The 14,512-nt window shown below is 43.6% G+C and overlaps 1 protein-coding gene across 1 annotated transcript; it reads right to left on the bottom strand.

The window, feature by feature from the left end:
* Positions 1–367: 367 nt before the first annotated feature.
* Positions 368–8,953, bottom strand: SET (SET nuclear proto-oncogene). Its single transcript, XM_077835865.1, has 8 exons — positions 8,613–8,953; positions 6,979–7,036; positions 5,712–5,854; positions 5,017–5,120; positions 4,732–4,845; positions 2,704–2,874; positions 2,459–2,605; positions 368–1,302 (listed from the first exon to the last, which is right to left on the bottom strand). Exons 1-8 carry the CDS (start codon positions 8,683–8,685, stop codon positions 1,279–1,281), a joined length of 834 nt encoding a protein of 277 aa, XP_077691991.1. The 5' UTR covers positions 8,686–8,953; the 3' UTR covers positions 368–1,278.
* Between the last annotated feature and the right edge of the window lie 5,559 nt (positions 8,954–14,512).

Raw genomic sequence — 14,512 nt, 5'->3', positions numbered from 1 at the left:
TAACCACAACTCATTCCTATGGAGATATAAAAATAAGTAAAGAGAAACAATGTGCAGATTACAGTAATGACTGCCAATTTATAGTAATGATTGATAGGCAGTCTGACAGCAACTTATTGATAGTATCAGATAATTTATGGTAAGTTACACCTAAAGTAAACACTTTTTTCAGATATGAAAACTATCTAACAATTTAAATTCAGGTTAAATCCATATAGCCATGAGGTTATCTTGCAATACAGACATACTGACCACATACCAATAGGTGTTAAATTAGAAACTACAGACAAAAAAAATTTGACAATATACGGGAAAATGAGCAAGAAAAATCAGAAACATATTCTGTTCAGTGAAGACCATTAGTCCCTTTGTGTACACATTTAGTTTTATTGTAACAAAGCAACTTGTACACTTTAACGTTTAAAACTGAGCATCTTTCTTTCCTTTCCAGTGAACCAAAAAAAAAAAAAAAAAAGAATTTAAAAATAAACAAGAACAAAATTACAATAGAGAATGTCAATTCCAAATAAGATCCTACAGGTTCTGCTGATTCTCCATCAAGTGGCAGGGCTCAAAGTCATCATTAGGAGAAGATTTTATTTTAAAAGTGTCATCTTAAACTGCAAGGATGTTTGTTAAACATCACAATAAACATGCCAAAGGAGAAGAAGCCATGTTGTCAAAATGCCCACTTAACCCACCCAAACATCTGAAACCCACCCTTGCTGACCTTCTATACCCCATTTTTTTTAGTTTTTTAATTTTTTTTAAACAAGAGAAAGTAGACAGACATGTTGGTAAATGCTAACTGTCCATATTCACATAGAGACACTGTAATCTCTGAGCCCAATATACAGAGAAAGAAGGGAAAAAGCTAGATTCTATGCACTACTACACAGGGGCCTAGCACTCTTCAGCTTCCAGCAGAGTGAAGGGAGCAGAAGGTTTTCTTTTTTCCCACAGAACATGGTGTGTTGATTCCATAAACAGTTTTTGTTTTGAGACAGAAAGGGATAAAAATGAACTTGGAACAGAAACTGGTAGAGATTTTCTTTTCCACTGTATTCTGCTCAGGGTATTTCCCCCAAAATAAATGGTGAACCATGGTGTAGAGGAGAGAAAAAGAGACCTCAAGAGAACAAGGCGACCGAGCACAAGGGTGGGGGAAAACAAACAAACAAACAAAAAAAAAAAACCAGCAACTTGCTCCCAGGGACTGGAGAAAAATTAAAAAGGTAAGAAAAGGAGGGGTGGGTGTTGGAATCCATCAGTGTTTAATTAGTCATCTTCTCCTTCATCTTCCTGTTGAAAGAAAAGAAACAGTTAAAATCTAGTCACTTTTTGGAGGGTGGGGAGAGGGAAGGAGCGGGAGTCAGTACATTCAAACTCCAGACAGCCCTGACTTTCAAACAGCAATTAACCAGAATTTTTGACCCTCTAAAAAGTCCTGTGCAGATATTCTTGCAGGACTGGTTGAAAAGATCATGTTTTCTCCCCCTCCATATGGAAATAGGTAAGGCTGGATAAGGTTTGATCTCCATGTTATTGCTGGGACATATGATTTGGATGAAAATTGACAGAACTATTTGTTAGTGAATATTGAAGAGACTGCTAAGGGCACCCAGAGCTTTGAATAGGCAGTCTTAAAGAGTAGTAAAGTCTAAGATTAAATAAAATACTATTTAGATACTAACAAGAATATTGCTCAGCAGAGCTTAGTTACTGCATCTAAAATCAAGCACCTTATGTGTCTATGTGCACAGCGTTCAAAGCCTTCCCCATTGTTTGCCTCCAAGGCAGTTTCATGTACCTCAATAACAAAAGCCAAATGTGGTTAATAAATTAATTGTAACAAATGAAACAGTGCAACATTCCCAGTTACTGGGTGATAACTAATTCCAAACTTTAAATCACTGGAGATTGTGAGAGTAGCAGAGGTGAGGTCATCCCTAGCACTCCCAAAATGAGGACACAACCACATAAAAATTGGCAACAGTCCAGAGTAAAGTGTATATAATAGGTGAAACCTGCTAAAAGTGGATGCATACAAAAAAATTTGCTATTTATGGAATAACGTTAAAACTGGCACTCAAATACCCAGTAACTCACTAATAAAAACCAGTTTGCCGAAAGAAAAAACAGGCTTTTGGATGAACTGGGGTATAAAACAGATCAATTTTCCTCATTTTTGCCAACGAGTTTCCTAAAGCTATCCATCTCCAAATTAAAGGCAGTACTTGCCCCCCCCCACCAACTAAGTACACTAAAATCATTGCTCAAGCTGCAAGAACTGTTATCACCTATATGAACTCCCCTCTGAAAAACATAATAGCAGACTGTACAGTGTGTCAATAACACCTTAACATTTATCAACAAGATAAATTCAATGCTGTTCCTAAAACAGGATTTCCTAATTGGATCTATTCATCTCCTGGATCTGGAAACAATGTGTTCTCACCTCTCCTTCTTCTCCCTCATCATCATCTTCGTCTTCTTCCCCCTCATCCTCATCTCCTTCTTCATCAATATCCTCCAACCCTTCTTCCTCTTCATCATCATCATCATCTTCCTCTCCTTCACCTTCTTCATCATCCATATCAGGAACCTTAATTAAAAATACATATACAATGTTACTGCATTGATCAAATTAATTCTGACATTGCCACAAGAACACTGTTACAAACAGCTCAACTCTACACGTACCAAGTAGTATTGTAATGGATTTGGCCAGATGTCATCTTTGATGACTTCTCCTAGTTCATCAGCACCTGCATCAGAGTGGTCAGTGAACCAGGTAAAGAAACTTTCTGGTTCTTCATGCTGCCTCTTCCTACTGGCCTTGTTCTGTGTCTGGCTTGAGCGCTTTGTCAGGTCCTGAAAAAGAAGAGACAAAGTTAAGTATTTTCCTGAAGGAATTTCCTGACCATGTTTCACAAGATGCGTTTGGAGACTTATTTACGCAACCACATACTACTTGTTCTTTTTCAAGGAGAGGTGTGTAGGAGACAGATTATACAGAGCCCCAAGGGCATGTACTAGTTGACACCTCATAGCTATGAGTTTCAGCTACCATTTCTCATTAATAGGTTCAGTGCTAGTAAAAAAGCGCTCAATTTTTTGCTACTTTCCTCAGAATGTAAGTTTTCACTCCCTTTATTTCTAGCTTTCTCCACTGAAATATTGACAATTCAAAGAGACTACCTGTTGACCTTTGTTAATGTTCCCAGCCACACAGTGGCAAACATATGACGCAAACCATTTACTGAAGTGCTAATTTCAAAGACTTGTTAGAACTATTTAAATGCTAACATTAAGCACAAACAATTTAAGCAGCTCTCAAAATTAGCCCATGCCGCTTTCCGCAGCTCCCATTGGTTGGGAATGGCAAACCGCAGCCACTGGGAGCTGCGGGCAGCCATGCCTGTGGACAGTCAAGGTAAACAAACTGTCTTGCGGCCCGCCAGCAGATTACCCTGATGGGCTGCCCACCACTACTCTAGGCCTTTTTATAAAACATTGTCTTAACACTCCACTCTTCCTTTTCTTTCCCCCTAGGATAGGCTCATCCTTGTTTTCTTCATAAAAAAGATAAATCCTTAATCTAAGTCTTTTATCCTTGGAGTTTTCCCCTTTTAAATTTCCTGTTTCCCCTTTGTAGCAATTGCAAGGGGGAAAGCATACAACTCACTTTTTATGCTACTACAACATATTCACTAGCAAGAGAATATAATAAGTTAACCTCACGCCTTTGAGACCAATACCTCTGTACTGTCCTGTCTTATACACCTGGAAAAGATGACTTCAGAGGTAACTCTGGACCTTTTACTTCGTTGCTTAATGTGTACGGACTTCTAGCTGCTGCTTTGTTGAGACACTTTGCCCAGCATATACTTGTTTATGCAATTTTATGGACAGCAATAACTCAGCTTGTTTTAATAATTAGCTGAATGACCATAAGGTACTGCAAGATGTAAGTTATTGCTGGAAGACCCCAGAACACCAGAGGAAAATGCTAAAATTTTGACTGAAGTGTGATGCAGTTTTCCAACAGATCCAACTATGACGGATTCAAATTGACTCATTTGCAATATTGTAGTTTACTTTTGTGAGGTGCAGGAAATGAGCTCCTAATTCAGAAGTTCCACAAGATGTACATGTAACTTATGAACTACAAAGAAAGCATTAACTATATAGATGTAACTGGCAAATGCAAGAAAAACAATTCATTAGATAAAAAGATTTGTTAGTTTCCTTACAAAGACCAAGTGGCCACCCAAACTTTTAGCATAATAATATTGAAATTGGAAAGGCAGCTGTAACCTGAAGTTTAAATTAGGCTTTGTTTACAATGAGAACTGTAGCACTGATGTTAGATCAACTGTGGGAGAATTCCCTAAAAAAAGTTGGGAGTGCTAGTGTGGATTTGTTTTCTTTATAAAAGCACACACTTCACTGTGATTTCTAGGCCCACTCTGAGCAGTTGAACTGACATGCTTGTAGAAATACTGACAACTGATCTTCACTAGCACTTCCACGGGTGCGCGACAAAGTGAGAGAATTAACTACAAGCTTCAGTGTAGATGCAGCCTCACCATATCCTTGGGTTTCATCCAGCAGGAATGGACTGGGTGTGTGTGTTTTTTCTTTTGCATCAAAGCACCGAGCACTCACTGCCACTGTTTCAAGTGGAGCAATGATTTAATTCCTCCCCGCCCCAGTAAAGATACATGCCTTCCCAGATTTCCATTTGATCTCAGTTGATTTTGAAGATGGATCTCCACTCTCATTCAGATGAAACTCTTTGGAGAGAACTTTATTTTCAAAGTATGGATTCTCGTCAAAATACTGTAGAGTGGAAAGAATAAAGTTAGGATTGCATACTTGTCTATAGCACACCAGATAAAAAACGTTAAGTACTAGAAGTTTTGAAATATTAAGTTATGCTACTGTTCTCTGATGTAGGTTACATGCAAATAAAAATGGCACAACATTAAACAGACTGTCCGTGATACTTACAAAATCTATTCTGTAACCTGATTTGATATCTTCAAACTCTGTCACCTCAACTCTGGTCAAATAATGCAGTGCCTCCTCATCTTCTTCCCCCAACAGTGCAGATACTATGGTAGAATTAGGAATCTTGCATCACAAAGCTATTTATATAGGTTATTTTGCAGCAAACATTATAAGAAACTGTCACAGAAAGTTGATTTAGTAGGACATTTGGTATATTGTTTACTTGTCCCAGCCCATCTATAGAGGAAGCTCAAAAGAGCCACTGGCTCTCAGCTCCCCAGAGGTCACTATCAAGTACTCTCTGCAATACAGTCCATGAAAGAGCACTGAAAAGGTTGTTGAAGGTGTATTCTCTTTCACTTAAGAGGATGGTAAAAAGTATAGTGGTGGAGTCCTAATAATGGCGATCAAGTTTGTTCTTGGATTCAAAACGCAAGTGGAAGAAAATCTTTGGGACAATAGAAGTAGAAATGGATAAACTGCTTCCGTTTGATAGCATTATCGCCTCAAAAGGAAGTTCTAGGCATGTAGTCAAACAGAAGCCAGTGTTGTTAATCGGGGGAAACAAAAATCTAAGAGCAATTTTCTCAACCAAAGGACTAAAAGGCGTACATAATGTAACAAACTTCCCTGATGCCCCTCCCAGCTCCACCCCCCCCCCCCGCCACCAAAAAAAAAAGGCACTGGGAACATACCTTGTGGGTGGTTGACAAATGTTGTTACCCAGAAGTTTGGGATTTTGGCGATCAGTTCTGACCTCTTCTGGAAGAATGGTTGGCGGAGTTTGTTGTATTTCTGTTCTACTTTCAAAATTTCCTCGCTTGCTTGTTCATTCAGTCTAAAGGAAAAGAAAGGTTCATGTTAACAACTGTATTATAGCATGGGGATCTGAAGTTTGAACAAAGTGCAAAATCAGTAGACAGTCCAAAACTAGAATGGATTATTTAATTAAACTAATCAACCCTGCCTGAAATATGTCAACCAAAAACAAGGGGCCCAATCCTGCAAACACTATTTAGCTTGTACTATCGGGAGTAATCCCACTGACTTGACTGAAACTACACCACTAGTAAACGCTATGCTCTGGGGCATTTGCAGGGTTGGGCTCTAAATTGAAAGCAGCACACTATTAAAATTTGTAAATATCTAGTTTAGAAGGACCGGTGAACTTTGACACATGATACTGGATCAGATTCAAGCTCATTGCCCCTCCTCATATTATTTGCCAGAAAAACAAGATAAACACAAAATAAGTTTGTGTGCCACAAAGAGAACCTTTTAAGACCACAGAACTCTTTTTTTTTTTTTAAATGGTTTGTTACACAGTAAAGTCCTAATCTTGCAAATGCTCCTCCCGGGCAGACTCCTATGTCCACTTGGAGGTTCATTAGTCAGTTTAGGAGGGTAGTGGGAAGGGTGTCTGTTTGCCAGGAAAAAGGTTGCAGGCATCAGGGCCTAAGCCGGCAGTGACCTGAGAAGATAGATAGCTTACTGCTCCAGTGTAAATTTCGATAGATTTTATAAAACATAGAAGAGCCTAGAATTTGGTGTATGCACTTTTAAATTAAATCTAGACATTTTACTAAGTCAATTTTCAGTTCTGCTTTTCACAAAGAAATGAAATCTTACAAAAATAAAATAAGTATTAACCTGCAAAAGGCAATGAGAGCCAGATCTATACTGTCAAATCCATTTTAAAGTCATCACAATGTATTTCAAGTGTTAAAAGTCAAGTTCTATCTTAAGGCCCAGCTAGTTTACTTGTACACAGCTAAACAGGACACAAGATTGCACCTTCAAATGTCAAACCACTACTATACTTTTGAGATTTTGGAAAGTGTGAGAACAACTATGGTACATACGCTACTTCAGTTACGAAAGCATTTTTATTACAAGTTATTTTTTTCCAGTTCTGCTAAAACATAATTTAAGTTATTCAAAAGTGTTTTGTTAATAATTTACCTGTCTATTTCATTCTGTACTTCATCAATATGTTCAATTGCTTCCTGTTGCTCTTTTTCTGAAAGAAAAATAAATCCATCAAACTCCGTAAGTTACTGAAAAGAAGTCTCAATAATATATGACACCACTTGAGAAACAATCAGAAAAGTTTATTTTCATAACCTTTACCACTATTCTGGATGGCATTTAAATGATTATTTCCACTTGATACAACAAGGCTCACCAGACCTTGTAAAACTACCATTTTTTACTAACTGAACTTGCTAAGTGAAGTCTCTGAAGATTGGTGTAAAGCTTTGCTGTCTTTTTCCTTTAAAAAGGGCTCAAACCAGGTCCCGTGCTAATTCACAATATATTGTCATATACACTTGGTATTTTATAGCCCATCTGTTGAAACAACAATAGTTTAATAATTTACTAAAATTATACACCAAATCATTCTTTCTGAACTGAACACAGTTACAGAAATTGAATCAGTTAAGTGAACTGAATACTGAAGAAAAAATAAGATACAAAATGCTCATTAAAATAGTACAATTGGAAATGCTGTTTTCCACAATTAACAGGCGCGTTTCGGAAGAGATGCGGGTAAATATTTCAAAACCACCATGAAGTGGATATTTTCTAATCAGAACTTTAACTCGGCAGAGGCTGCTGGAGCGCTTAATTAAGCAATGGCTGTTTGCCGAAAGTGTTTTAAGATTAACGAAAGGTAGCGGGAAGCAGCTGTACAAGTGCGGCATAGGCACCCCTCCCCCGATTACTTTGCGAACACAGAGGATTTCGTGTGATGGGGTAGCTGTTTCCGGTGGGGGCCTCAGAGCCAAGCCCTACCCCCACCCTGCGGCCCGAGATGGGTAGATTGGTGTCGTCTTCTCTCCCCCGCCCCCATTACACAGGAAAACTCAGGTGCGGGAAGCACGTGTGTGAAAGGAACCGGGCACAGCGGAGAGCGGCTGGCCTGGAGGCTCGTTGCCATGAGCACCTCCACACCCCGCGCCAAACAGGCGAAGATCCATGGGTGGGGGAACCGACAGCCTTTACCGGGGGGCAAGTTCCCCCTACGGCGGCGACTGATGCAAACCCCACGCCACGGTGAACCGAGTACCGACCTTTCAGGACACACGGGCTGCTCGGATCGCACGTGGGGACGGGCGGGGGGCGGGCAGCCGCGTCCCGCCGCTGCACGAGTAGCGCGTGGCTCCCCAGTCGGGCGGGCCCCGCCAGCCACCGAGACAGCGCCGCTCCATCCCGGCGCTGCGCGGCCGGGCAGCACCATGCAGCAGTAGCGGCTCCGAGACCACAAGGCGGCGAAGCATCATGGCGGCGGCGGAGCACAATGAGGCTCCGCGGATGCTGCTCCAGGAGGGGGGGGTCCCGCTGCTCCGCGCAGGCCGCAGCGCCCCCCGCCCGCGGAGAAGGAGGCCGGGCAGTACAGACAAAAGGGCTCTAACATGGCCTCCTCTTGCCGCGGCTGAGGCCTGCACATCCGCCCGGCCGACCCCGCGCTCTTCCCGCCTCCGGCCCGGCCGCGGCCCGTGTGGCTGGGGAAAATGGCGGTCGGTGCAGCGCCGTGCGGGGAGGAGGCCGCGGCGGCCGCCGCCATTCCCTTCCCTCCCCCGTCCCGGCCTCACCTGAGGTCTCGTCGGCCCCATCGTGGTTGGAGTTCAGCTCCTTCTTACTGACTTTGGCCGCCGGCGCCGACATGTTGGTGGCTGCGGAGCGCGGAGGGAGGGGGTTGTAACGGGACTGAGCGCAGGGGGGGCCGGGCACAGACTGCTGCTGCCGCCGCTCGGACTCCCTCCGCGGCCGGGACGCCTCCTCCTCCTCCTCGGCCCGGACCTGGGGCTCCCGGATAAAAGGGGGCAACAGCGGCGCTCGGGCACCCTCACGCTATCGCCCCAGCCGGGACCAACGCCGCCTCCTCCTACTGCTGCTACTGCTGGCGAGGGGCGGGCAGCGTTGTGCGCAGGCGCAGCAACCCCCCCCTCCGGGGCACAGGGGTACGAAGGCCACACTGCGCATGCGCAGCAATCCCCCTCTCCCGGCCACTGGGGAGGGGAGGCGCACACCGCAGGCGCAGAAAACACCGCTCTTGGGCATGTGAGACCAGCGCTGTTATGCGCAGGCGTAGACATCCCCTCCCGTCCTGAACATCCAGGGGCGGGCAGCTTTGTGCGCAGCCGCACCAGACTCCATGTGGGCCCCGCCTCCGCCGCCTGCCCCACGCTGTGCCCCCATTGGCCGCGCCTCGCGCACAGGGAGAGGGCGGACGGAGCTCAGTGCTAAGGCACCGAGCACGGCGCGAGAAGCGGGCGCGGGAGAGGGAAAGTAGGACAGCGGCGCGCGCTGTCCCGCTCCATCACACACGTGGCTGGTTCCGCCCCGCCTTCGACGGCTGTGCCCAGGGATGGGCTGCCGCGCCCCCAGGCGATGACCTTGCAGCTCTCTTGCCCCAAAACACACTCCAGCCACTGGCCTTGCAGCTCCATAAGTGCCCGAGGGTTGGCCCCGCCGGTTTCCTGCCCAGTAACGAGCTGGCGTGGTGGCCTATGCATGCCTGCTGTGGTAGCCATGATAGTCACAACATCCGCTGTGTGCAACGTACACCTACCACCTCCTGCTCTGGCACAGTGGCCCAAGGGAAGAGTGTATCACGGGCTGTCTGAACTCTGTCCTGTACAATCTGTCACCACAGAAAAAGGATGTAGGCTTGAGGGAGCCACTGGTAGCTATGCGGCAATGTCACTCAGTAATGGGGTTCCGGGGTCACCTGACTGTTAATCACTCATAATAAGTGTGCTGCTTCGGGTTCTTTGTCCTTCTAAAGCCTAAACCCAACCTGTAACGTCTTCTGAAAGGTTAAGCTGAGAGGCACTGGTTGGCTCATAGAGTCAATAATTGGTTTTTGATATCTCAATTAGCAGTTCCTATCCAGTTGCAAGTGAATAACGAGCACAGGTCACTGCCATCTTGTTGCTATTTGAAAAGGCCTAGGCCACAGCTTCAAATGCTTCCGTTAGCCTGCGTCTCAACGAGCGTTTAGAGAGCTTTTCACTCGCATTCAGCTAACTTGATTGAGATAGCATAGGGTTTCTTAGGAGACTAGATATCGATTGTAATCAATTTTTTTTTATGTTCTGGAGTTGCCGGTCATGGCTATGTAGTTACTGTTGAATTCCATTTTGCTCTTAAAACATGGATTCAATCACTTTGTTGTGTTTCATCCCCAAATGTACAGCGCTTATTCTTTGAGTAATTTAAACATACATCAGGTTAGAAGGTGATTTAGTGATTTGGAGGGGAGGGAGAGCTCAGTGGTTTGAGTGTTGGCCTGCTAAACCCAGGCTTGTGAGCTCAATCCTTGAGGGGGCCACTTAGGGATCTGGGGCAAAAATTGGGGATTGGCCCTGCTGTAAGCAGGGGGTTGGACTAGATGACCTCATGAAGTCCCTTCCAACCCTGAGATTCTATGTTTCTATACCCTCATGTGCTCAGCACAGAGTAAGTGAACCAGAAGCTCATCTTTTCCACTGCATTTTTCAGTCTGCTGTTTCTCTGCCACTCTCTGGCCTCTTGCATTGTCCCTGGTTCTCTTGGTTTTCTTGCTCTCTTCTTTCGCCTCCTTTTCATATGGCTCTTCTCACACACTTTACCCAACATCCCAGTAACACTTCCCTGCTTGATCCCTCTCTCCCCCTCAGATGGTTCCTACTGTTGTCACTGCACTTTCTTCAGCTTTCTTCTCTCTGGGATTCCCCCTAAGAACTGCCATTCTCACCTCTCAAATTCCAACAGCCAAATCCCTCGTGTCACTCCCCAGTTGCTGTCTTTCACGTCCAAATCCCAGCTCTAACAGTCACCATTCCCAACTGTCCCGGAGTGTTCTGGAACTTTTCTATTTCTAATGTTCTAGCCCTGTTTGCTGTATGAATAGCTGCCAAGAGGAAAGGAACATCACTGTATTTGGTCTCATTACGTCTGTACGATAGCAATTGTTAGTACCATGGGTGAGCATGCTTATTGGCAGTCAGAAATGAGAAGCAAGGGACTGAAAGAGTCATGGAGACTAAATTATTTTCTCCTTCCTAGGGGTGTCTCTCCAGGGCACTGTTGAAGCATATCACTGAGGAGAAACTGCCTCATTCCCTGTGTGAATCTCCTAAGATCCATTATTGTTGCTGTCTTCATCTTCAGAGAGGGTAAGTGTGGCTTGTTTTTTTCCTTCTTTAATAGCTGGCTTCAAGTTTAATCGCTGGAGCCAGTCTATACGGCAAACAGTTATATCTGCTTGGATTGTCTCTGGCATAAACCATATATTTACCATTCACTGGAGTTCTTCAGATTTTCATATGAAGGGCTCCAAGTACCTAAAAACGTGGACATCTGTAGGAAAGCTACTTCCAAATGGGAACATCACAGTGGGAGAAGCCTCTGTCTACTCCTCACCCTGCATTTGAGTCTATGAATTATTTAGAGGCTTGGAAGGATTAGATTTTTGATAGATATCAGTAAACATCTATTTCACCGTACACACACAAACTGACAAAAAGTATTTCCATCCATAATAACTGAAATATACAGGCAGGCAAAGTTAGAAAAATGCTACTTGAGAACGTATTAGAGTTTGATTTAACAATACGTACTTGGTATATTTTGACATGTGACGTTGATAATTTGTATTTTAATGGTTATAAAGTTTTAACTTTCTGAATTTCAGTGTCTTCTGTCACTAAATAATTTTTGTCTGACCACCCCGTTGCCTGAACCTCCCATACTTTCCCACAAGTGTGAACATTTAAATGGTTAAAAATAAAAAAAGCTTTAAAATAAACATCAGTATCCATTGAAATGATATTAAAAAAATTGATTCTGTCAAGCCTGATCATTCGGTATCCCTGAGGCACATGATTAGTATGGCCCATTGATGCATCTAAGGTCTAGTAAGCTGGGATGCGCCGTCTTGAATGCCAACAACACATTGTAGTTCCTGGGTACTGATAAGAACATCCTATGAAACTGTTTACCTTTTACCAGAACTAGGTAATTAGCCTATGGGACCACAATATATTCATTAGAGAGAGAGAGAAATACTTGAAATGTTTGTATTTTTTTCCCCCAAAAAAGGTCAGGAAGCAAATTCAGATCTGTATATGCTCCATGCAGTGAGAGAAAGCTAGCAACTCACTTCTCTTTTTAGAGGGATGGCCCAGTCTGTTATTCTTCCACTGCTACTTCTTGCTTTTTCTTTGATTCTGTTGGTTTCCCCTCTTGTTCCCTTCCTTTCACTCAGCTCTTCTGATGCACTCTTCCAAGCTTCCTAGTAATGCTTCCTCCCTGACTGCTCTTCTCTTTTCTTCTCTTCTCTCTTCCCCTCACTTTTATCCTTCTCATGTCAGCTGACCAGTTCCAACTGTTGCTTTCAAGTGCCATGGAACCTCCTGCTTCCAATAGTCTCTCTCTCCTCCTTTTCAAAGGGACATCACCCAACCATTCCAATCACTGTGTTTACAAAACTCCCATTGCTTTACAAGGGACCATGTGTAAACTGTAATAGTATATCACTCCTGTGTACCTTCCCAATCATTACAAGTCAGGGACTTTTTGCTCCTCTTCACTGTCAGATGTGACAGGATGTAAAGTGATAGAGTAGCTCCTGAGTCCATGGAAGGATGAGAGCAGAGCGTACTCCCCATTTCAGGCAGCACTGGTTCACCTTCTGTCCTTGCTTCATGCATGAGCGCCCCCACACACGCTAGATATTAGAGTTCGGGTGTATGTGTGGGAGAGCTAGTAGCAACACAGCCCCTCTGTCATTTGATGTTATTGTTCCTCTGTGTAAGGATCCCAACATTTAATTGGCTTTTTCCCCCCATCTGATTGGTTTGAACACTTGATGTCACATATCTGCAGAGTTTGCGCTTAACATTTATGTCTATTTTGTCATATCAAGCACGTTCTAGAGTCACCGATGCCATAACAACACAAGTTCTTAAGAGTTTAAAAATTAAATATTCAGAGTTGTCTCCTGCCACAGATTTCCAGCATTATTCAAAAACTGTCATCCAAAGCAGTTTCAATGCTTGAACAACAATGGAAGTATTAAAAGGAGCATACTACTTCTATGATACATATCTCTTGTCTGTTGACATTATTGGAGAAGATAAAGTGCTCATTTTGTGACCGTGACCAGACCATGCTTTTCTGAGCTCCGATTGCATCAAGATCACATTGAATATTACATGGCCTCATTTTTCACTTTTCTCTTTTGATTGTGTAAGGCTTGAATATGATACATAACATAATGTAACTTTACTAAAACATGCTGCCCAAATAAGTATCTTCCCTAAGAGAGGTGAATGAGGGCTATGGCAGATGGGCAGAGTCAATATTCCTGCTCTTGTCTGAACTTCAAATTGGACCATGAAGAAATACTTACTCGTCTACATCATATCTTTCAAACACGATACGTTTACCCTAGTGTTGTCACTAAGGGAGCTAGGCTGCAGAGGAGCCTTCAGGATGGCAGGGGGCTAGACGCATTGTGTCAGTAACACTTTATCAGAGGAGTTATGAGAGTTTATTCCCATCTGCCTTTCTGTGTGGTATTGGCCTCTTTGGAGGTTGCTGCTGGCAATTGGTGGATGCAGAATTTGTGCAGACCTGTAACAACAATATCTTAATGGTATGCAATAATGATATAACAGCAGTTGTCAAACTGTGGGTGGGGACCCCAAAGTGGGTCGTGACCCCGTTTTAGTGGGGTCGCCAGGACTGGGGTTAGGCTTGCTGGGTACTGGGGTCCACATCCGGGTCCAAAGCCTGAGGCCCTGAGTGGTGGGGCTCAGGTTACAAGCCGCTTTGGCCCCACTGGGCTTGGGCTTTGGCCTTCCCCCCTCCCCCCGGGGTAGTGGGGCTTCAGTGAGCTCAGGCTTTGGTCCCCCCTCCTTGGATCATGTAGTAATTTTTGTTGTCAGAAGGGGGTCACGGTGCAATGAAGTTTGAGAACCCTGGTATATAATGATCTTCATTCTAAAGGATCCCAAAGGGCATTACAGGCATATACGCTGGAATCACTTTGTCCACCACTAAAACATGAGTCATGACACCTGTTTAATAGAAATATTATTCTTTAATTTAGGACAGGAAGTAAAGAATATGATATCCAATTAAAACTTCAGGGGGACAAATATAATCAGACTGAAATTACTCAAATTGAAATTTAGCCAGGGCAATGGGACTGTCATTCCAATCTGGATCTGACTCACTACAAGCCAAATGATTTGTGCTTTCAAGAAAAGGGGAAAAAAACCTTTTCAGAAAGACATCCAACCTCATCTACTCTTCAACGAAGAAATCCTTCTGATTGTACAGTATTTCTTTCAATAGCTGCTATGTTGCTATAAGATTAACAGAGAATTGTAACTGTCCACCATATTCAGTTTCTAAGATGCCGAACCAGCGTTCTACAGTCACAAGTCCTACTTGAGCACTGTCTGATGACCCATTATGAACTCTGCCATGGGGTTTAGGT

Source organism: Eretmochelys imbricata, chromosome 16 (genome assembly GCF_965152235.1).
Source record: "Eretmochelys imbricata isolate rEreImb1 chromosome 16, rEreImb1.hap1, whole genome shotgun sequence".
NCBI lineage: Eukaryota > Metazoa > Chordata > Testudines > Cheloniidae > Eretmochelys > Eretmochelys imbricata.
Note: the sequence above shows the minus strand (reverse complement) of the source record. Positions and strands in the feature narration are given on the sequence as shown.